Source organism: Ochlerotatus camptorhynchus, unplaced genomic scaffold (genome assembly GCF_037179485.1).
Source record: "Ochlerotatus camptorhynchus isolate MF236.1 unplaced genomic scaffold, CSIRO-AGI_Acam_v1.1 ptg000432l, whole genome shotgun sequence".
Taxonomy (NCBI): Eukaryota; Metazoa; Arthropoda; class Insecta; order Diptera; family Culicidae; genus Ochlerotatus; species Ochlerotatus camptorhynchus.
The window spans coordinates 218,846-244,380 of record NW_027040918.1 but is presented as its reverse complement, the minus strand read 5'-3'; the positions used below and the strand labels follow the sequence as shown (position 1 = coordinate 244,380).

Sequence of the window (25,535 nt, the reverse complement as noted above, 5' to 3'; positions counted from 1 at the left end):
ATAGTGACCGATTAAAAATTGATAAAGTGCAGATTTGTAGAAAAAATTCCAATCGATTGGCTTCTTTAGAATTAAAATTCATCCGCTATTGACAGAGTTATAAATAGTCAAAACGTGACAACTTTTCGAAGTACGGTCGATTTTGGTTTTTTGAAATCGCACCCCCAATATGTTGCCAAAAGACGTAATCCTACGGCAAAAAAGACATTTATCAAGAGGTATATATTTTTGCATAAACTATATGCTTTCAAATTATGTAAATTACGACCATTGGATGCCAAACCCTTAAGGCTGGAACAAATCTCAAGTTCCTTTGGTCTCGAGTATCACTAATTCATTTGGGTATGGATACTTGCTTTGCTAGATTTTATTATGTTGCAGAATTTCTTGTTCTTTCAAAGAAATTTTAACTAAATTGGTACTAGCCCGATTCTTGAAATCGGATCAACCGGTTTCAGTTGTTGAAAATGGATTTCATCGAACATTCCTAATCTTGTTTGGCAACTCACTAGGTAAACCGACTTTAATCTGATCGATCCCCCGTGTTCGCTGCGAACATCTTCACCTTGTTCCAGTCGGATCGCTACCAAGAACCATTTTCATTGGGTAGTTATCCGACATTGTTACGATGTGCCCAGCCCACCGTAGTCGCCCGATTTTCGCATTGGATCTAAATTTTGATCCAATTCTTTTCTACAGTGATTCAACAATTTCCGAGCTAAATCGAATCTTTTCAAAATTGGACACCACATCAGAAACTACACAGCAAAAAAATAATTTTGATATCACATCAAAGTGGATGCACTACAATCATGTCGAAAATTTCATGTAATTTTTATGGCCACATAAATAAACAAATGCAGTAAAAGCAGCGTAATGTCAGTTCATGCATTGTATTAATGATAATTTTGTCCTTTTAAGCAAGTAATATTACACCATATTTTCGACATGATTGTAGTGCATCCACTTTGACGTGATATCAAAATAATTTTTTTGCTGTGTACAGTCAGGAATCCTTATTGCCGGATTCCTTATTGCCGGTATCCCTTATTGCCGGATCCTTATTGCCGGGCTATCCGCGAATAAGGATACCCACAGCTTATGGAATTTTCACTAATGGGGGCTGTAGTGGATTATCTCATTTGTTTCAGTACATAAATACAAACCTGTGCCATTGGATTCAGGTTAAATTGGGAACTATGCCGCTAGAGGCGCTTCACTTTTATGTTACTTATGACAGGCGCTATAATATATGGATCATATTTCCAACATAGAATATTTCGTGATCCTGGCCATATAGAAAGTTACTGTCTTCAGCAAACTTGTTCAAGTGACCAAGTTCTTTAGGATGGTGGCCATATTAGTTCAGAACTCTCTCACTACGCAGCGCTAGGATGCATGTGCAATTCCTATATAAACTGTATCTCGAGAGCCTGGCCATATAGAAAGTTGCTGTTTTTATCAAAGTTGTGCAGGTGATGAAGTCCTTTCGGAAGATGGTCATATTAGTTCAGAACATGCTCACTACACGGCACTAGTGTGCAAGTGAATTTCCTATATAAACTGTATCTCGAGACCCTGGCAATATAGAAAGTTGTTGTCTTCAGCAAAGTTGTTCAGGTGACTAAGTCCTTTCGGATGATGGTCATATTAGTTCAGAACTCTCACACTACGCGGCGCTAGTGTGCACATGAACTTCCTTAATATGTTACGTCTCGAAAGCTTGTCCATAAAAGATGTTGCTGTGCAATGTGAGAACAGGAACCGGAAAAGGGATGACGTGTAGAGGCCGGAAATCGATGCCAGACGTTTGTTGGTCTAACCCAGTACAGCAACTTTGTCGAAGACAGTATAGCTTTATGTACTGAAACAAATGAGATAATCCACTACAGCCCCCATTTGTGAAAATTCCATAAGCTGTGGGTATCCTTATTCGCGGTTCCTTATTCACGCCCCCGTTACCCCGGCAATAAGGATTCCTGACTGTATTCAGGAAGTTCCTAATTGCGGTGACCTTTTCAAAGCAGATTCAAAACTGAGTCTGAACTTTTTTTGAAGTGAGTTCAAACTTTCGAATAAGTCATCAACATTTTTATAACTGTTAACTTTTCTGTTATGTTATTCAATCCTTTTTAAAGTGCCGGTGGTGTAGTGATAAGCGTGACTGCTTTCTAACACCCCAATGGGTCTGGGTTCAATCCCAGCCGAGGTCGGTGGGATTTTTCTGAGGCATAAAAATCTCTGGTCACGTCTTCCTTCGGAAGGGAAGTAAAACCGTTGGTCCCGGCCCATGTGTGTTGTGTTGTGAATGAATGGGTGCGATATCCTACGCAGGTGTGGAAGCTGCCTTCCTGCACATTCGGTTGCCGTCAATGGATGGCAATCGATGTCCGTCGGTGATTGGCACTAGATTGCGGAACAGAGACCGACGTTAAATAAAGGAAAAATAATATCCCGAACCCAAGCTTTAAAGAAATGGTTTCGCATTTTCTGGAGTGACAACGCATTAGCTGATTTAATCCCTTTCCTAAATGAATCCAAGGTTTCCTGTATTGATTCAACTTTCTCCGAACTGAATACAAACTTGTCCGAACGGGTTTGACATTTTCCTAAGTGAGCCCCAGATATTTGTTAACTGTTTTGGTTGTTGGCAAGGACACAATCTTGTTTAAGTCATGTAGCTTTCATAAAAGTGTTGAAAGTTTTCCGAAGTGAAGCGACATTTTTAAGATTAAATTTTCCAAACGGAATCCAACCTTTTTTGAAGTGGTTCAATACCTTCCTTAGGGAGTCTAAACATTTCTGTTGAGTGATTGAATTATAGTTAATGTTAGTCTGAGGTTTTTTGAAGTGCTTGAACTAACTTTTAACTTAGATTCCACTCCACTAGACCCCTTCCTCGTTTTTGAGAGATTCACATCCTTTGGAAATTAGGCTGAGATTTTAAAGAATGGACCTTCTTGTGTTCATACCTGATGGTAGATTTTTTAAGCATGCACAATTGTTGAGAAACTTGGCTTCAGTCCACAAAAGTACGTATTTTTATAGAAATTTTGGTTTCTTGATCAGCTAAGCTGAATTTCGGCTCCGTTCTTTGAAAAATAGGCGTTAATTTTATCGAATTGCTGGATTCATGCAAATTTTCATAGAAATTTGGTTGTTTGGTTCAGCCAAATAGTATTTCGGCTCACATATTTTTGAAAAATAAGCTTGTATTTTACAGACTGGACCTTGCTGAATCCATAGGTGAAGGTTGAACCAGGTTTGCAATCACAGCAAAAAATAAATTTCAATATTACATCCAAGAGGATGCACTTCAATCTTGTGAAAATCTCATGTAATTTTTATGGCAACAACAGTAAAAAAATACAGATGAAGCAGCGTAATGTCAGTTCATGTACTATTTTAATGATAATTTTATCCTTTTTGGCAAGTAATATTACACCATATTTTCGACACGATTGAAGTTCATCCACTTTGATGTGATATTAAAATTAACTTTTTGCTGTGATTCCAAAAGTATTTTTTGACGTAGGACTACGGGGGTACATGGTTTTATGAAAGATTTCTAACGTTAATAACTCAGCTGCCCCTAAACCAATTTCAATAACTTTATCACCAATCGATCAGAAATATTCCTACGCATCTGTGTAAATTTAAAACTTTATCATTTTAAAAATGTCACTTTTTAAAAATGCACGAATGTGTAACTGTTGCAATGATAATTAAAATTATCACCGATTGCCTGCAAAAAGCGATTTCCCTAACACAGATTTCAATGTTGAATTCCATCCGGTCTCACCAAACGGTGTTTATTCAATCACCGCGTGGTGAGTGGTGGTGTTCTCCAGTACACAATGAAATGCTAACCATCAAAGCTGCCCTCAACCGCTGATCGGATTCAGTCCAATCATCGTGTGTGGTGGTGTCCAGTCCAGTCGTCGGCATCAGCAGCAGCAGCAGTGCTTTCGCCATGTAGCGTTGAACTTTGTTCTCCAGTACACAACGAAAGGCTGCCTGCAAGCAGCGAGCTGCAGCCCACATGAACATCCATAGAAGGAGGAAGAAGCCGTACCGCTATTGATCGGAATCAGTAGCTCTTCGCGAGTTTCTGTGGGCCATCTTTTTTAAGCGCGTCATACTAAAGAGTATAAACAGGGAGAACCCCAGTTAAATTCCTATTCCTATACAAAACACAAGCTGCTGCTGCAGTTATCAAATTAGATTTATTATATAAGACCACGTAGTCCTACGTTGCCATTGCGTACAACCCCATAGGGCTGTCCCTTGTAGTTTTTTAGAAATTTGGGTTTCCTTTTCTACATAGTTGGATTTTGATACCGTCCTTTGAAAGTTATGCTTAGATTTTATGGAATTGACCTTGCTGAATTCATATGTAAAGATTATTTTTTAAGCACACACAAAGCCAGGTTTAAATAGACAAAGCTACGTATTTTCGTTGAAATTTGGTGTTTATGTTCAGCCAGGACAGATTTTGGCTCCTTCCTTTTAATATTAGGCTTGGATTTTGTTGAACAGACCTTCTTGAATCCATACGTCTAGTTAGATTTTTTGAAGCACGCACAATTGTTGTGAAAATTTAGTTTCAATTGACAAAGTGTATGTTCATTTCAATTTGGGTTACCTGTTCTACCATGTTATATTTGAATAAGGGGGAACTATCGAAAACATAACGTCTTTTATATGAACTATTACGTTTGTTTTTGTGTTTTTTTATTAATTTATTTGGTGAGACTAAATCGAATTAACTTTTTAGAGCCGAGGATTCTTGTTCACTATACAATACATTCTTAAAACTATAGTCAAAAAGTTCAACACAATAAACATTTTATCTCCCGCTATCCAATAAGCCTCCTCCACCAGAACGGGAGCCGCTTCCAGTGATTTCATTTTATGACAGATTCGCCAACGGGGGTCGTCAAAGCGCTTCCATTGCAGCAATGGACGCAAAATGTGGTCAGCACTCACATATCACGAAACGGTTGCTTTCCAAAGTCGACGACACATCGACCGATAGAACTGCTGATGAAGAACAATGAGAAGGACCACACAATGGGTGCTGCCGAGTGAACAGACGATCGCGTCACACACATCGAGAGTGGTCTGCTTCTGTCGACAGCCGAGTGAACACTCTTTTACGTTTGTGGTATTCCATTTGATGTTTTACCCGGAATTAATCAAAGCCCAAAAATCAGTTGCTTTGATCCTATTCAAGGGAAACATGTCAAAAGGGTATAACTCGAAACGTAAACAATGACTTTGACCGTCGATTTCTCTTGAATGACCACACACCCACGGAATCTGACTACACCAGCTCGTAGAACAAACATTTCTCTGCCAGATGATTTAGTTAGTTTGAGTGGGTGTGTTGTCATCATCCAAGTCATTGTTTACGTTTCAAGCTAGACCCTTCTGACATGTTTCCCTTGTATTAATCTAAATTATTATCAATGTTCTTCCTTGAAAGTATACAAAAACTTATGCGCCAAATGTCTTGCTGATAACCCGAGTGTTACACATAATAAAGTCAACATTTGTCAAAAATCACGGCTTCAAACAAGCCGGCCTAATTGGTCCAATTTGATTATTTTTCTCTTGTATTATGTAATCGCTCTTATAACATTTCAGTGAAACCGATAAAAGGCGATGGTTTTTGGCTCAAATCAAATACTGCAACCTGCAACAACATTTGACATTGAACGAGCAATATCCAAAGGCTGTCCAATAGTTACCTAATATTCCATAAAATGTAGCCACTGCACGTGATCTAATTTACATCCTGTATCCACAGTCTCATCGAGCAACAATTGACAGTGTGACACGAGGAAAATACAATTTCATTTTCATTCTATTCAAGCAGTCTGACCGGAATACACAGCTGTCACCAGTTGTTGATTAGGTCTGCCATTGGAGTTTTTTATCTGATCTCCATCCGCACACACACACACATTGCATCGTAGTTGCAAACCGAGCCTTTGTCGCCGTTGTTTCGTTTACATGCCCCGAATGCAATATTTACTTTCCGGTACCCTGTGCTGAGCCACCACGCACCATCGCTGTCGAAAAATAAGCAAACCAAAATATGAGCATGCATTCAACAAACACTCCCACAATTTCCGCCCCTTTGTGTTTGCTATTGAACAGGACCCTTCTGCGAACAAACCGGTCCGGGTTGGAGATGATGTTTGCTTTGGTGTTGATTGTTGATCTAGTATCACCTCCTCATAATACAGCTCGGTTCGGTGGGATTCGCATCCTGGACGCTTTTACCTTCCCCACCAAAACCACCCTCAGCTCCACTGTGGTCCAGGATTCCGGAGACATACCCGACAAAAGGCAAACACAAGCAATAACAGAGCAAACGCATCGCAATACCGACGACGACGATGACGACGATGACAAGGACTGCAACGAAATGCTGCAGGCTGGAGATGCACGTTGGCTGTCAGAAACCAAATAATGAACAACACACAATTGATTGAGTTTTGCAATACCAATTTTTGTCTCATGCGAGGAGAATCGAGGATCTGTGGCATGCCATCGAGCGGGGCATGACTCAAAGGATTCGGAGAGGGATGCACACCCAACTAACAAATTTAGGCAGTGATCAAATTTATGAAACTTAGGTCTCCTTAAAATTAGGATTGGCAATCGCAGCTGATTTACTTTCAAACGATTTTGTTTTCACAAAAACTTAGTTTTTCCACACCGTTCGAGGGACGTTAGTGGCAGAAGCATCCATCACGACAGTCGTGCGGTTCAACCGGTGACAACGTGTATACATCTGTGGTTCCCGGCTTTGTGGTCACCAGGAAAGGCTCTATTTCAAGCTTGTTCGTTAAAGGTACCTACCTTAAATGTGCCTTAACATATGATCCGCAATTTGCACCGACAGTCGGAATCCACAGTTGACCCTCATTTTGCCTCCGTTCCGGGGTCGATGCGATGATGAAACGCTAATTGAAATGCAAATATTGGCTTTTCCCTTCCGAAGGAACACCCTAACAGTACGAGATTCGATTGAGGCCGAATTGGAAGGATTGTCATCAGTGAGCAGTAATTTCGAAATCCAAAGAAGTCGGGATTTGTTTTCGTGTATTATAAATGTCTTACTTTGTTGAACTAGACCTAAAACTAACGTTCGATGTTTGCTCGAACTGGTAACTTATTTTATCATCGAAACGTATCCACTATCACTGGCGCGTTTACGCGATGGTCGTCTTGGAAGTAAGGTAGTAGTAATATAAAAATCATAAACGATTAAAATAGTTAACGTTTTTTTTTTTTTTTTTGTTAATCGTTGGCAGTGTTGTTGTATTCTGGCACACACGAATAATCTCATCATCCACCCACAACGGATCTAACCTAAATCATATTTATAAGTAAAAGAGAACGACGGAAGAGGAGAATTCATCTGTATACATACATACAGTGTATCGCAAAATTGTGCGTGCACCTGAACGAATAATCTTTTGAAACACTGTGAATAGATGGAATTTTGAGGTCGTGGCTGGTGGTTGAACAACTATTTACAGATTTATCGATCGGGAAGATGTACCAGCTATGGCTATATGTTCCTATTATGGTGTGATCTAATTATGAATGAAGTTTGAGTAATTTTAGAAAATCACTCGATATTCAACATTTTTCGTAGTGAACGGATTTTTGTAAGATTAGCTAGAAGATTTTGATTATAACTACAAATGAGCATAATTTTGAAACGCTTGGCTCATTGTATTTCAATATGATTTAAGTGGTAAAAGCGTTTTTTTTTTCTGGAACAGCTCTAATATCTTACACACTCAGCATTCAAATAAGCCCAATACCGAAAACCGATAAATGTTTAATGAGTCACCTGCCAGAATTCACAAACCTATCTTTTTAAATTGTGCTCGAGCAGCTACTTTTTTGAACATCAAGGACAGCTGTACGCTAATTTTTAAGATTCACTGTATACTGGTGCTGACATGATGTAGGAGTTAGACGGATGAAATAGAAATCTGAATGTTGACATAGGGTTACGAATGACCCACTCCATGGTATGAGGTAAACAACAACTTTCAACGATCTTTTTTTACGTAGGATTACGTCTTTCGGCAACATATTGTGGGCGCAAATTTAAAAAAAAACAGCGGATGGATTTAAATTCTAAACAAGCCAATCGAGTAGAATATTTACTACGAATCTATTAAATTGAACACTTTATTAATTTTCAATAGGTCACTACTGAAAATTACACAAATGTCCAACTGTTGCAGTAGTGATCAAAATTATCACCGATAGACTGCAAACAGCGCTTTCCCTAACACAGATTTAAAAATCGAATTCCATCTGGTCTGCCTGAACGGTGCATATTCAATCACCGTGTATGGTGGCGTCCGGTCGGTCGTCAGCAGGAGCAGCAACAGCAGTGCTTTTGGCGCGTGGCGTTAAACATTGTACACAACGAAAGGAGTAATTTTATCATCAGAAAACGAGGTGTTTCCGTGATGGTTAGAGTGATTTTCCTAACAAAGTCGCCGAATATTGATACCAAGCACACTAAGCATACAAGACGGTACCCATCTTTATGCCTTTGGTGCAAATTTCAAGCCCCTTCTATTAAGAGAATTATGCCAAGAAATCTTGCCGAAAGGGCTTAAAATTTTCATCCAAAAGCATAAACGTAGGTACCGTCCGGTAGTCTCAGATTCTGTAATTGATGTGTTTTCCCTAACACATATTTCCGCTATCATCTCCTTTGGTTTGTTTTTTTCCGTGCTGAGCACCAATACTACCGACGTGCCAGGAAGGCAGCTCCCACACCTGGACCCTACCTATCGACCCATCAACTCATGAACCGGGGACCAACGGCTTTACTTCCCATCCGAAGGAAGGCATGATCAGAGATGTTATGCCTCAGAGGATTGAACCCAGGCCTGCTGGGGTGAGAGGTAATCACGATTACCACTACACCACCGGCGCCGTTAATCGCTATCATCTCTAAGAACATCGAGGAAAAATTTCCACAGCATTGTTCTATACTGGCTTCCAAGCTTCCAACCCATAGGTCCTTTTCAGGACCACAAATGACTGATAAAAGAGTTAACTAACGAGTAAGAGGTTGTATCCAAGACATATCGTCCAGCAATGGCTTGTTCTACATGGACATTGACAGAGTACCTCAAAAACAGAACTCTCAAATTGGTTCCGAATTTCAACCTATCGAACTTTTTCACTGATAACACATAGAACAGACGTCCGACTTCGGTCAGAAGCTTTTGTAAAAATAATTGAGAACATCACCATTACGTGGCGCTAGAATCTCTTCTGCCTCTATAAATTTTCCACTTTCGACCAATTTGGCGCTAGTATCGATAAATGTTCTGTTATAAACTGTCACTTGGCGCTACCAGCACTTAGGGTGGTAAGCTCCAACCGGTATTTTCCTCGGATTAAAATCCGATTTAGAATGTTAGGCTGCTTTGATGTCGAAATCAGAATTAATTAACTGAACTCTAAGCAAACATTTTGCAGATCATCCAAACAGAGACGGTATTAAAGTTAATCTGAGTTGGAGCTTTCCGCCATTAGTCACCCCTATTCTGCATTTCGTTTCGAACGAAATTCTCATACAAAAAAATATTTTTTTGTATGAGAATTTCGTTCGAAACGAAATATAGAATAGGGGTGAGTGTCTAGTGTAAGTTGTGCAACGCCAGCGCCATCAGGTTGTCAAAGAGGGTTTTTAAGTAGGGAAGTCGCCGTTAGTGGCGCTTAAGTCGAATAGGAATCTTTACACTAGTTTTTAGAGAAATTTTGTTCGATGCTCAACGTCTGTTCTCTGTGCTGATAACGAGTTAAGAAATCAATTTAATGTTTACCATACTTTTGCTGAGACACCTTTCGTAACCCTACGTCAAATCTGCGGCCGTGTCTTGGCTACAACCTCTTACTTTTTTTGCAGCATAAAACATCACAGCTAAGAGCAAATTTCGGTCAGGCTCTCGCAGTGTCTTTGATGAACAACTTCAAAACAAACAAAAAATTGGCATTCGCGAAACCTTCTACAAAAATAGCAGTACAAGCAGAGCCTTACTCAGGATTTTTGTTTGGGTGGCGAGCTATTAGTTATGTGCCCATTCCCTTGACTCTTTCACTTTTACGATGCCCTCTTCACATTCCGTAAGAGTAGCGTAAAAGAGAAAGACCTATGTTCCCTGACATAAACATGAGAGTTATTCAACCCAGTGATGCCAGGTGTATTTATTAAGAAAAAATCTCCTACGAGATTGACGAGATGTCTTCACTGCTGCTTTTAAAATTTGTGAGCGAGGAAAGGTAACTTATAAAACTGAGTCTTCCCAGAAGATCAGGACCTTCTTAGAAGTCGTAAAAGTTAAGAAAACGTCATTTGATTTCAAAGAACATCGTAGAAGCTCGGAGACATTCATTGAACCTCGCATTCAACTGTGTACAAGTTCTAGAAATGCAGCAAATTTTATAGAACTTCAGCTAACTTTGTAGAAGCTCAGTGAACTCTGTAGATCCTCATCAACACATTGTTGAAAACTTCGTTGAAAATCCACTGGCGGGTGGGGCGGGTGGTGCACGGTGGGGAAATTGAACCCCAACCCTTTAATAAAGAAGATCTTGATTTTCACATTTACAAAATCATGACACAAAATAACTTGATTTCTTGATAGCTTCATTTGAAGGTAAAATAACTTCATTTCATAATATAAGGGCACTAAAAACCTTTTATTGCGTCAACTCCTTTGAGATGGTGCCTGAAAATTGCACCAAAAAGGTGCATGAAGGGTCAAACTTTAATGAAATTTTTTGGTAAAAAAATTGCACCATTTCTGGCGTTTTTTTTTTTATTTTTTTTTTTTTTTGAGGATGGAGGATTAAAAGAGGTGAATTTAGGGTTGAAAAAATTCACCTTTGTGGTGATAAATCGAAGAAAAAGCTTTTTATTGAATATTTCTGGTGTAAAAATATCACCAAGGTGGTGCATATAGGGACTAATCAAAATGTATAACTCTGGTGGAAAAATTAAATCTCGCTAAAATTTTGGAGGTGCACATTTGACTGAAAATTTCTGGTGGAAAGTTCGCAACACTGTGGTGAATGTAGAAGCAAGGTTTTTTTGATTTTTCTGGTGCATAATTTGCATCGTTCTGATGAATGCAAGCTTCATTGAAAATGTATGGTGCACCATTCTGCATGAAGAGGCAAAGCCTGAAACACCACAAAGGTGCATGGTGAAACAAACTTCACTGACAATTTTTGGTCCACCATTTTGGTGAATGGAGGAGTATGTTTTATTGAAAATTTCTGGTGCAAAATTTGCATCGCCGTGATAAATGAAATGAACAGAAGATTTATGGTGGAAAACTTGCACTGGTAAATAAAGGCACAAGCTTTATTAAAAATGTAGCTATATTGAAAATTTCTGGTGGAAAATCTGCACCGTTCTGGTGAACGGATAGGCAAGCTTTCGGAAAAAATTTGGTCTTAAATTTGCATCCTTCTGCTGAATAGAGATACAAACTTTAATAATATTTTCTGGTGTAAAATTTGCACCATTCTGATGATTTGAGGGAAGCTGATTTACTGAAAATTCTCAAAATATGAAAATAGGGGCAAGCTTTTTTTGATGGAAAACTTGCAACATTCTGATGATAGGAGAAGCAAGCTATATTGAAAATGTCTGGTGGAAAATGAAAAAGGAAATCTGCACGAATCAGAAGATTGGAGAAGCAATTTTTATTGAACATTAACGGTGGAAAATTTGCATCGTTCTGGTCAGTTGAAACTTTATGGGGGCAAGTTTGTATTGAAAATTTCTGGTGTAAGATTTGCAACAATCTGCTGCATGGAGGGGCAAGCTGAATTGAAAATTCCTGATGAAAAAATTGCACAGTTCTGATGACTGACGGGGCAAGCTTTATTGAACATTTCTGGTAGAAAACTACAAAGTTTTGGTGAAAGGACGAACAACTTAAACTTGACTTCCAAGAAGAACCTCAAGGGGATTGAATTCTGAGGACAGTTATTAAATAAAAGATTTCTGGAGATGATATCATGAGAAGTCTGCGAATAATTTCTAGTGAATTCTAGTTCTAAGATAATTTCAAAAAGAATACCGAGAGAATCAAATTTTGAATGAAATTCCAAAGGGAAAATTTCGAGGAAATTCCGAGGATAATTTCAAGCTCATTTTGAGAAAAATTTCTTGAGAATACAGAGGAAATTCTTCTGAAACTTCAGGGGAATTTCAGTTCCAAGGTGTTCTGAGAAAAAAAATTCCAAAATATTCCGAAAAAAAAAACCTCAAGGATATTGAATTCCTGAAAAGTTCCGAAATTTTTCTCGGAAGAATTAAAAAAAAAATCTGCTGATAATTTCTAGTGCATCCTGCAGATAGTTTCAAGATAATTTCGAGAAGAACTCTGAGAAAATCAAATTTTGAGTGAAATTCCAAAGGGATTTTAAGCAAAATTTCAAGCGAATTCCGAGGAAACGGGAAAGCATTTCTGAAGGAATTTCAGTTATAAGGTGTTCTGAGAATAAAATCATGAGGAGTTCTAAATATAATAGCAGTGCACTTCTGAGAAGAATTTCAAAATCCGAGAAGAACCTCAAGGATATTTAATTCTGAGGACAGTTCCAAAAGATTTCTGGGGAGAATTGCAAGAAAATTCTGCGAATAATTTCTAGTGAATCCTGCATATAGTTCCAAGATAATTCCGAAAAAAATACCGAGAGAATTCAATTTTGAGTGAAATTCCAAAGGGATTTTGAGGAAAATTTCAAGGGAGTACCGGTAATTTCTAGCTCTTTCGGGGAATAATTTCTGGATAATACTGAGGAAATTCTTCTGAAACTCTAGGGTAATTTCAGTTCCAAGGTGTTCATAGTTATAGTCAAGAAGAGTTCTAGAAATAATTCCAGCGGACTTCGGAGAAGAATTTCAAAAGAGCTCATAGAGTTCCTAAAATTTCGAAAAGAACCTCAAGGGATTCTGAGGATGGACTTTTTCGCAACTGTACAAAGCTTAAGGAGGCCTCATAGCCTAGTTAGTAAAGGCACGGTATTACTAAGCTGGAGGCGGTGGGTTCGATTCCCGGTCCGGTCGAGGGAATCTTTCGGGTTGGAAATTTTCTCAACTTCCCTGAGCATAGAGTATCATTGTGCTTGCCACACAATTTACAAAATTCATGCATTGGTAAAGCTCTCAATTAATAACTGAGGAAGTGCATTTAGAACATTAAGTTGAGAGCACGCAATAAGCTAATATGCAGTAAGCAATAAGCTTGAAATGCGAATAAGAAGAAAAAGACAAACCTTAAGGAAGCTTTTGTATTCCCTAATTGGAAAGTCAGTATTAGTTTGTCATTGAACCTTGGTCTATTGTTGTCGTACTAAAAATTTGTCTAAGAATCTTCTCAGAAAATTTCAAGTCATTTGTTACCGTGGTTAAAAATTTACAACTGTTTATGTGCATTGCAATAAATTCGGGATTGTCCTTTATATCATCTTTAAAACATGCTGAATGTTCGGCATCATTTCCAGTGGCAATCATTGCAAATGAGACGAGCGATTGTTGTCATCACGAGCAGTTGGTGATTGTCATCAGATATATTGATAATGATGGGATTAAATTGCCAATTCCATAGGCTATCTGAAAGCAGTTTGCATTGAAGAAGATGAACCAGTACCGAAGCAAAAACTAAATAAAATTAGCTAAATTGAACAGTAGGGAAACAGTGGTGGGTGAACAGCACCATCCACCACACACTTTGGAGTACTCCCCATCCCCAGATTAAATGCACCATAGAAAAAAAAAATGCCCCTCCTTAACAAGATTCCTGTGCACGCTATTGTGAAAATCAGGGATTTTTCATCAGCTTCATTAGACTTTTTAAACCTCAAAAGCTTCGCAGATCTTCCGGGGACATCGTAAATATTCAGAAAATTTAAAATACATTCGAAAATTTTCGTAGAGCTTGCGAGAATTTCTAAGAAATTTAAAGTACTTTGTAAAAATTCTGGAAAACTTCGTAAAATTTGAAACCTTATAAATGTTTGGGAAACTTCACTGCAGTTCAATGCATTGATCTATCCTGACCGCACGGTTTAAGCAAAATCTTCAATTGCTTGAGTATGGTAGCTTAAATCATGGCGAAATTAATTGAGTATGATTCTTTGCAATGTTTTCTACGAAGATCGATGAGTTTTCATGATTTTCAAAGAATTTTATAAATCGATTCCAAAATGATAACAGGTAAAACGGAAGAGGACGAGGCAATGAAAGAGCCAACAGAAGCATTCAGTTCCTCACGAACAGGCGACTCACACCGCTGCCTTTGCTGATGCAGCATGTAATTAATCATATCGTCTGGGTCTGGCCATTTTCCATACAGATGGCGCTGTTCCGCTGGTAGGAAGTGATAAAAATCCTCATACAAAAATTGAGAGAAGTGGGAATAATCCGCTTTCGGTGCATATTCAGAACAAAGACAGTGAACGGCAACCTAAGGAAATCATTCATGGACATAGTCGGTCTTCTTTCATCTGAATTATTATTAAACAAGCTACAATTAAATTAAAAAAATTCCCTTTACTACCAGTCCCAAAGAGACAAAAATTCTCTCTTACGAGCTCAATCTCATGCCATGTTTTTTTATGACACTCGATTTGTGATTTCCCATTCACAGACTACAAAGTAGAGTACCTGACAAAACAAAATATTTCTGGTAACTCTATATATTCATTTAAATTAACATCTGAAGTCCCTCTTTTTTCACATATTCTGCACAAAAGATACTTTATGTCCAGCCTAATTCATAGAATTGGCGGGAAATCCTGTGAGGGGTGAGCTATTTTATATGCAGAATCTGTAGAAAAGGATGAACTTCGAATGTTAATCTAAATGCATATATAGATATACCACACATGTTTTGCACTGCAGTGTCCTCTGTGAACAAATAACGGAAAACAGATTATGTGTAATTTCCGATACATATCACCGCCAACAACAACAGTGACATCTGATAGAACATGAATGCAGCGGCTTGGCAAAATGATTAATTAATCATTTTTTCAAGTTTCTGCATTCATTTTCCATCAGATGTCACTGCTGTTGTTGGTGATGACATCTATCGGAAACTACACATAATGTTTTCCGTTAATTGTTCACAGAGGACAGTGCAGTGCAAAACAATCCCGGGCCAGGGAACAACACGTGCCATTATCCAGACAGGTGAGCAATACTCTGAACCTTGATAGAATTACCAAAAATCTCATTAGACTCCGTAACTCCATTCGAAGGCAAAATCAGGCTGCCTGTCTTGAAGTCCCATTGTAATCGCCTAACAAAAACCATCCAAGCTAGGATGGTGGACCTCAGAGATCAGAACTTTGCTAACAGGATGCGCTCTCTCGCAGATTGTGCAAAACCCTTTTGGAAGCTAAACAAAATCCTTAAAAATTAGCCAAGACCCATTCCATCACTGACTCCACTGGATAGTCCCGGCGACCCAGGGGTTCATCTGATAATTCCTGAAGAGAAGGCTACCGCGATAAGTCAACACTTCGTCAGCTCCCATAATCTTGGACAAAACATCGTCAGGTCTCACGAAGCTGAGGTTGCTGAAAACGCAACCAACCTCCATCATATTCCTAATATGTTTCCCGAGTAATCCGAGATTACAGCTTACAGGCCTATATCAAATCATCTAAAAACATGAAGGCCCCAGGTTTCGACAACATCCTGAATCTGGAACTCAAACACTTTAGTTGTACATACACAACCATCTGGCACTGATTTTTAATCTGTGCCTCCGATTTGGCTCGTGTTGGAAGTCAGCTAAAGTCATACCCATCCGGAAACCAGGGAAGGATCCGTCCTCTTCTTCAAGTTATCGACCAATCAGCCTTCTATCAGGGTTATCAAAACTGTTCGAAAGAGCAGTCTATCACCGGCTGCTAACATGTGCCCAAGAAAACAAGTTGTTACTCGAGGAAAAGTTTAGTTTTCGGAAAGGTCGTTCGACCCTCCATCAGCTGACTCGAGTAACAAACATTCTCAGACGGAACAAGTTTGTGTCGAAAACATCTGCCATGGCGTTGTTGGACGTTGTTGGGGTTCCACAAGGAAGCATCTTTGGCCCCATTCTATTCAACCTGTTCACCTCCAATATGCCGGCTCTCCCTGATGGTGAATCTTTGTCTCTGTTTGCATATCACACATCCATCGTCTACAAGGGTAGGGTCATCGGAGCTCTAACTGCCAAACTTCAGAGAGGCCTGTACGTCCTGTCTGAATATTTCAACAGCTGGAAGATCCGTATCAACGCGGCAAAGACCCAGGTCATTATCTTTCCACACTCTAAATCTCCCAGACTTGTTCCGTTGGAGAATAATAAGATCTGCCTGAACGGCACAGTGGTGGAATGGTCGAAAGGGGTAGTCTCCTCGGCTTAACAACAACAGGAGGTCTACCCTGTCCCTGAAAAATAAGCTTGCTGTCTACAAACAAATCATACTTCCCGTAATCGAGTACGGTATGCCAATCTGGGTCAGTTGCGCCAAATGCCATCACCTCAAACTCCAAAGGATCCAGAACAAGATCCTAAATGATTCTAAACAGTCCCCGTGAACTAGAAATTCTGAGATCCACCTCCTGGCTGGAATTCAGACATTAGAAGAACTGAGAGTTTTTATCCTGGAAAGGTTCAGAGATCAACTTATCAGATCATACGTGAACTGGCACGTTAGGTTAAGTTATACTCGTAGTAAGGTAGGTTTTCACTTTTTTTCAATTCAAACATAACACGCCCCCAAGGGGTATTCTGAAGACTAGCAGAAAAACGTGAATACGTAAATTAGAATAACAAATGAAACAAAGATGAAGAGCCTAATAGAGTGTTGTGGCCTCGGTTGTGGCAGAAATTTTTGCCATGGGACATAGTAATCGGAACACTTTTTCACTTTTCCTGATAAATTTATTAATCTGAGATGCTCAAAAACTTGATCTACAGTTGAACAAAATAATTCTGTACCGTTTTTGAAAGGATCCTGCTCGTGTTCAGGAGAATTTTTGTTGAGAAAAATGGAAAATTAGAATAAGGCTGTCCACGAGACAGTTGCGATCAGCTAACTTTTTTGTTTGCCAGAACTTTTGACAGATCACAGTAAAACTGGCAGTTTATTCTCATATGAATTTCTGCTTTGTTTATGTTTACATTCAGCACCATTAACACTAGATCACTAAAACACTCTAGATTTCAAGCTGTCAGTTCCACTGAGAAGCGTCTCTTGGATCGCGTTATAGAGCCTTAGTGGTTATGATCTTCCGGAATTCTTGTGTGTGAATAGTTGAGGTACAAATCAGTTCAGATTTGACGAAAATCGTAAAATAGGATAATTACTGATGGAAATTGGCAGATGTTCAATGATAAGTGCTTTAATGTGCGATGTGAAAAATCCATATTCTGATGTAAACAAACGGTTTATTTGATGTTTACGGTCGAACTCGCGTGGTGCACTCTACGTTGGTGGTGCATTCAAGAGACCTATTGAAAATGTATGCTCAGTCATTTAACGCCTATGTCCTTTGTACAAGGTCTAGGCCAAAGGGCAAATTGGTGTTAGCGAAATGTGCAAATGTTTAGTGGTGCTCGTATTTCATTGTAATGTTTATCTTTTTACACGAAACAGCTGTTGGCAGTGACGAAATACTATCTGTTTGCAGTACACTCTTAGCTTCGATTACCTAAAATTATCGATAAAAAGTTATTTTAAATAGGCTTCTTTTTAGTATAAATTAGGTAATTTTCAACGTTAATTATTGGCAATCCATAATTACCGAAAATTCAGGTATGTGCACTTTCTTCGATTATCGGTAATTTCTACCGATATTTAGGTATTCTTTATCGACTTTAAGGTATGTGCATCTTAGTGTGTATGTAATGATTGCTAGAGTGACGTCGTCACTTGAGTGCTCAGCGATGTTAACAATATGTTTGCTTCTAACACCAGCAAGCTGCCTGTTGGCCCAGATTTTATATAATCGTCATTGATTTAAAGCAAGGATTGGGTACCATCACGGAAGAATAAACGTGCTAACTGAGCTACTGACAGTGTACCCTGCTGTCAGTGACTCGTTTACTTCCCAATCATTCAGGCTTCTTCTTCTTCGCATTTCAAGCTTATTGCTTATGGCATATTAGCTTATCGTGTGATCACAACTTAGTGTTCTATATGCACTTCCACAGTTATTAATTGAGAGCTTTCGATGCCTGTACCATTTTTGCATTAGTATAATTGTGTGGCAAGTCCAATCATACTTCTATGCCCAGGGAGTCGAGAAATTTTCCAACCCGACAAATTCCTAGACCAGACCGGGAATCGAACCCAGTCACCTCCAGCATGGTCTTGCTTTGTAGCTGCGCCTTTACCGACTGAGCTAAGGGAGGCCCCAATCATTCAGGCTGTTCATATTCAAATGAAAATGACTCATTGAACATTGACTGTTTTACGCACTGGTTTGGAGACATATGTTCAAGTTTAAGCAACTTCACAAAAGATCTTCTTTTGCTTCAGGGCACTTCGTTAAGGTTTAATGAACTAGAAATATATTGGGAAAGTCCGGAAAAAAAATTAAGGAAATTTTGTAAAACTTCAGGACACAGCAAATCGACATGATTGTAAAAAGATCAGGGAACTTTGTAGAAGTGCAGCAAATTTAAAAGAAATTCTGAGATTTTTGTAGAAATCAAGCGAATTACTTAGCAATTCAAGGAACTTAAAATTACATATAACTGCTTACTTTCTTTTTATATATTTATAGTAAATTCCTAGAATTTTGTCTGAACATGAAAGAAGCTCAGCAAACTACTAAGAAGGTAAGATAATTTCGTAGAAGCTCACAGTATTGCAGTAGTTCAGTATCGTAAAACGGGGTGAAGTCGATCAGTATACAGTTCAATTATCGTTTGTCAACAATCAATTTTTATGATATTGTTATAAGATTATATATTTAGTATTTAATTAACTAGTTTAAAATAGTACATTTGAAACGTTTTCCCTAACAAACGACGTATTCCGACACTCTTAATGTACAATGTACAATTAGTCCACATCGTGCTCTCTTGCCGTCCTGCTACCTAAAGCAACAGCAAAGTTAAACAACACTTCTCATTGCTATATATCACCTGCACAGTTTCTACCTTGTGTGACTCTCATTTCTTTTCGATCCTTGTTTGGACCTTATCCAATGTTCATTTGAGCAGTCTCTCCGTAGCCTAGCTAATAAAGGTGCGGCAAACGGTCTGATTTTCCGATCCTGCCAAGAATATTTTCAGGCTGGAATTATCTTTATTGGACTTCCTTAGGCATCAAATTAGAACAGATGGCAGACATTGTTAGCTCGTCGAATATCCTTCCAACCAGGGATGGCATAATCATTAGTAAATTGATATTTTTTCGCTCTCATACGCTCTCAATATCAAGCGTGATATTGGAGCAAATATCTGCAAAAATCATGAAACTCAATCTCACCACAGTTCGGTGAGATTTGCAGCAGGTGAGTTTTGTTGGCTTGATATTCCGAGCTGTGCTTTCACAGCTTGTAATATCAATCGCAATTGTTTGCATGTTAATTTTTGTCTTCGAAAATCAATCGTGATCTTGTTCTTTGGTGAGATTTGATATTGAAATATTGAAGTGATGACAAATTTTGATTTTATCATATTTAATAATGTGCATATTGGTTACTTAATTTGATAGATATTAACGAAAATACCAATATCATAATGCCATATGCCTTTGATTTTCTATCAGTAGAGCTAGATTTATCACCAAATGTTCAGTACCAATTATTGTTCATATTATTACTGTTGATAATAAGTGCATGAAAATTAGATTACTATGTATATTTGCATAAGAACAGTTTATTCCATATAAAAACCAAAATAGCCGTCCAGTATGTTTGGATGGCAAGAAAATCAATTTGCAAAAGCTTCCGAAAATGATCGCCCGAGAAAATTTTAATGCGTACGTACCACAGCGAAAGGTGAGTCGAAAAACTTGGTCCCATCCATTTCCCCCACCTGTCAGCACCCCCGCTCAGATTACACCATCTTGAAGAGATACCCATTTTGCGATAAAAGAGGATCAAATTTAAATCCAAGCGGGATTATAGAGCTCCACCAAGTTTTGAAGGATTAAGCATTTTTCATTTGCAGCAGCAGCGGTTTGAGAATAACCAAGTATATACAACATTCATGGATTAAATCAAACTCGCCGAACCACCGAATGAAGAAGACGAAGAGGTAGGAAACTGTCGCTGCTAGAGTATGGTGCACGTGGCGGAAGAGGGAAAAAGGTAACATCGCTAACGAGCTGCCTCAAGTGGTTGTCCGCGAAGATGGTAAGGACGACAACGGTGGCGGCGGCGATGATGATGCCGATGATGATGATGAGGAGGAGGATGGTCTTCGTCCTTTGGTGACGGCAAGTGGCAGTTGGGGGGAAATCGTTCGCGTCGAACGAATCTTTTCCACCGCGGACGAAGAAGACTGGCCTGCATGACGGTAATAGCGTTGTTTGCCGCTGGGATCGGCGTAAAAGTCCTCGAAACTGTTAAGTGGCTGTTAGAAGGCGGGAAGAGAGCGAGAAAGATGTAAGAGAGATTAACAAAATGATGATTTCAGGATGGCAGAAATGGCACTGTTTTGAATAAGCCAGATATCGTTAAATTTTGTAAATGCTGTTGAGGAGCTTAGCGTAAACACAAATTGAATATTATATTTAGGGCACGGATCGGCATGGCGATGGCGAGATTGTTAGGTCCAACTCACGTGGGATGACGACAAATCATGATTTATGTGATAGGCACTGGTGGGCGCCCAGCCCTTGTTCCAGTCGTTACCGTACGCGTAAGCAGGTTGGTAACTCAACAGGTTACCCAGCGCTATAAAGCATAATGAATTAAATGAGAACTAGTTTGAACAGCGCCTACCGGTAGGCAACCAGCGACGACTTACCTGCGTGGTAACCGACGTAGTTCTGTGGCACCAAAGACAACGATGGCTTCGGTGCATGATGGCTAATGGCTACAGGGCTGTACGCGGAGGAAATCACCCCCGCCGGATGAAGCGATAGTGGTTTCTCCACCAGCTTTTTCTTAAAATTGCTATAATCGAAATTGAACACCGAATAGTTTGGAACTCGGAGTTCCTTGAATACTGGCACCGCAGGCTTGCTGTGCGCTGCGTAGCCGACCAACGACGGCGAGTGCTTGTGGTAGGAGTCTTTTTCCCATGGCATCGGAACTATGTAGGTACTGTCCACCGTTTCTACCCCGTTGTGACCGTACCAGCCTTCGGGTGACGTGTATCGTCCGTCTGAAGTTTGTGCCACCAGGATGGTTGGCCGGAACGATCGGTGCGGATGGGGATACACCTGATAGCGTCTTTGCTCCAGCAGCACTCCGTCCGGGACAGCAATTCCATCCTTCTGGAGTCGATTCAACGCCAAGCGATCGGTGTGGAAGGCGAAATCGGGTATTTTGCCACCGGCATGTGGGAGGACCTGTTCGCGGAAAAGTTGCCGTTTCTGGAAGAACAATAGAGTTTTAGTTGCAAAGTCCAAGCGAGTTTTTTTTTTGCGACGTACCCTTATAACATGTGTCATTCCATAGTGTTTGCTGAGCAGAATGGAGATTAAGGTAATGTACAGATAATGCTTCATCTTGTCATGAGGTGTGAAGGATGGTTTGATTCCCACAATGGATTAAGTTGAATAGCCTGAAAAAAAATAGAAACATGAAAATGGAATCGTCAGAAATCGGTGTGTCACGTTGGGTATATGGACCTGGGGCGTAATGACGATAGGCATATAATGTATCATTGGTATAGTTAGCAGACAAGAATATACATTGTCAATATCAAAATTAAGCGGGCAGCAATATAGCAATACCTACAAAATGCTGAATGCTGTCAGTATCAGTTCACACAGTTCGCTTATTAATAAAACTACAAGGGACAGCCCTATGGGGTTGTACGCAATGGTGACATTTCAATTGGTTAGCCTTTGGCTCTTCATCTTTGTTCTAGTTAATTAGTTATTCTATTGTGATGATTGCGTTTAGTGCTAATTTACAGGATACCCTTTTAAGGACTTTATTTCATTTGAATTTAAAAATTTGATAACCTACCTACTTGAGCACAGGAACCTACCTAACTACTTGAACTAGGTTGCCAAATCACGAATGATCTGGTGATTTGATCGCAGACAGGCGTGGACGTCTTTCGCTCCGCGAGTGTTTGAAGACCGGCCAGGTGGTGAATCTCAGAATTACGAGTTCGCGGTGGACTGTTAAAGATCATTCTGGAGCTTTAGGTGATGGCACTCTCCCAGATTGGCATACCATACTCAATAGCCGGCAGAATGATCACGCTTGTTTTGAGGTACAGGGTGGACTCCCTGTTTATCAGAGGGTAGAGCGACCTGATCAAGATGTTATGCTTGGTGGATGTCTTATCCACATGGGATCAGAATAGCAATTTCCCATCGAGGGTGAGACCAAGGTAGACTACTTCACTCGACCATTCAATGGGAGTGCTGTCAAGATGGATCTTGACGTTAGCAGGCGGAACAAGCCGAGGTGAATTCGAGTGTGGAAACAGAATGGTTTGTGTTTTAGCTGCATTGATGCAAATCTTCCAGCTCCAGTCGGACAGAACATCCAGGCCTTATTGTAGTTTACTCACCAGTGCACGGATCACTCGACCCTTATAGATGATGGAGGTGTCATCTGCGAACATTGACAGGATACCACAACCCGGCAGGGGAGGAACGTATGACGTGAAAATCATGAATAGGATAGGCCCAAGCATCAACGCTGAACGTATCAGAGGGGACATTGTTCAAGTAGACCTGGAATGATCTGCCCGACAAGTAGTTTTTGATGATCTTTACGAGGTAGATCGGAAAGTTGTATCGAAGCAGCTTGCAAACTAGGCCATCATGCCAGACATTGTCGAACGCCTTTTCGACGTCCAGCAATGCCATGGCAGATGTATTGGAAACGGACTTGTTCCGCTTGATGATGTTAGTAACGCGTGCGAGTTGGTGGATGGTAAAGTGACCTTTCCTAAACCCGAATTGCTCTTTGAGAAAGATGTTATTATCATTTTTAAACACCAGCAGACGGCTGAGTATCAACTTTTCGAATAGCTTCGAGATGGAGGACAAGAAGCTGATGGGGCGATGGCTTTTGGCAATGGTAGGATCTTTGTCAGGCTTGCGTATTGGAATTGTGACGTAGGACTATGTGGTCTTATATAATAAATATTATTTGTTAACTGCAGCAGGCGCTTGTGTTTTGTGTAGGAATAGGCATTTGAGCGGGGTTCTCTCTGTTTATACTCTTTAGTATGACTATGATTACCCTGGAAAGAACTTTTTGATATGAATTTTAGTTAGGACATGTTCATAAATTTCACTCTTTTGGAAAATTTTTGTGGCACTGGACATCGAACGAAACACTGTATGGACAAAAGCAACAATTAAAGGCATATCAGCTGAAGTTCCTCCTCTTTTTACGGTTTTGTCGCTTGTCAATCGGACATGAAAAAAAATCGTTTTTTGAATGCTAGAAAATCATACCCCATTCATTTTGGGTATTTTATCCTACACTTCATCTGCTGTGCCTTTCAACACTAAATTATGCGTTGTATAGAAACAGCCGATAGAATACCAGTGTCCACCCAGCTAAAGCTCCTCCCCTTTTAAGTTTTTCTCGTTAGACTTCTTCTCGCAACAAGTTGGTCTTTAGCAAAAATTCCTTTAAACACGTTTTTCGGCGAATTTATGATCCTGCTTCACGTCATGGTTCTTCGCTATACCTATGCAGATAAATTAGTACTGACACTGCACTGAATTAAATGAGTAGAAATAAGAAGGAATGTCAGTTACGCGTTCGTTGAAAATTCGATAAATATTTAATCGAATAGCTGGAAACTTCAGTACGATTAATCGGTAATCGAATAATTGTACTTTCAGGCATCCCTAGAAAATAGTGTTATTTCATATTTTCTGGTGGTCCTTCGAAAATGTCGAACAGCAGAATTGCAAGTGTAACCCAAGAACCAAAAGCGGTGCGATGCTAGTTTTCATTGCAATGACGACGACTGAATTAAGGGGCTTAGAAGCAGAGGGGTGAAAGTCAATTCTCTTCATCGATTTCCTCCTTTGATGACCATGGTTTCACTAACCTATTTCGCACTATTTCTGCTATGCTCTTCTATTATCCAGAACAACATGCGAATCAATGAATGTGTTTGCCGTCGAGTTATTAACGAAACAGAAAGTCGATGAAGAGAATCAATCAAAATCACTTGCACCCTGCTTCCAAATTTGTTTACAAGATCACAACTCTGGAGAGCATTTTGTGTGGTCGTTGGGGGCGTGTGGCTCTGAATATGGCGATTAGTGCAATTGCATCCTGCCTATTTGCACACACAGAGAAATAATTTTAAAATTCAAATGGATATATTTTTGACTCAGGGCCTAATATATTTTTGGTATTGATTCAAATATATTATTCGGTTAATTCAAAGAAAAATATTTTTGAATCAACAAACCATTTGTAGAGTCAATAATCTGTTTGTTGATTCTAAAAACCATTTTGTTGATTCAAAAATATGTTTAGTTGAAATAGTGATACAATATGTTTGAATCAATAACAAAATACATTAGGCCCTGAAACAAAAATCCATTTTTCTGCGTGCACACGCCCAAAGATCGGAGGCGAATGCCACTTCGACTTGTTTCGTCTACTAACGACTCTCTGATGACTGTGTTGGGGAAGCAGTAATGCTACATCGACATGTTTCGTCTAGAAGTGATTCTCTGATGACTGTGTTGGCGAAGCAGCATATGCATGCAAGTAATTGGAGAATTTGTTAGTTATTTCATAGCTTTTGAACAATACTTGACATTTATCACTTTCTCATTAGTGCAATGCTTAGAAATATTTCTGATCGATTGGTGATAAAATTATTGAAATTGGTCCAGGTGCAGCTGAGTTATTAATGTTCAAAATCTTTCATAATTTCGTTACATGTTCCATTTCTATATAGAAATCACAGACGTAGTCCAACGAAAAAATTCGCCTCAACTTCAGTGCGTAAATAACATTGACACCTTAAGGGACCACTGGTATTCAAAGCTCTGCCTAAAATGATTCTTAGTTTCTTAGCTAATTGAGTACCGATCTTTAGAAAACTCATCAGAAGTATTAAAACAATGCAACGGTTATACACAAAAATTGATGTATTGAGTTTGATGATGTGAATTTTGCCGAGTGGAAGCAAAAACTACCGTACTCTAAAACCGATAAAATCGTTGTCCGGTACAACGTTAGAAGATCTTGCGGATGAGCTCCCCACCACGTTCCGGTAATTGTTCGGAGAAAATTGATCCTTTGTTGGCATTTTCGTCTCAGATACTCAATG

At 39.4% G+C, this 25,535-nt stretch overlaps 1 protein-coding gene across 1 annotated transcript in view; it reads right to left on the bottom strand.

Annotated features, from left to right (window-relative positions):
* Window positions 1-25,535, bottom strand: part of LOC135711402 (uncharacterized) — a 170,498-nt gene that overhangs the window by 31,896 nt on the left and 113,067 nt on the right. The window contains exons 2-5 of the mRNA XM_065234279.1: window positions 21,691-21,821; window positions 21,060-21,630; window positions 20,874-20,986; window positions 20,437-20,663 (exon numbers count right to left, since the gene is read on the bottom strand). Coding sequence (XP_065090351.1) covers window positions 20,437-20,663; window positions 20,874-20,986; window positions 21,060-21,630; window positions 21,691-21,765 — 986 coding nt within the window. The 5' untranslated portion in view covers window positions 21,766-21,821. The remainder of the gene's footprint in view (window positions 1-20,436; window positions 20,664-20,873; window positions 20,987-21,059; window positions 21,631-21,690; window positions 21,822-25,535) is intronic.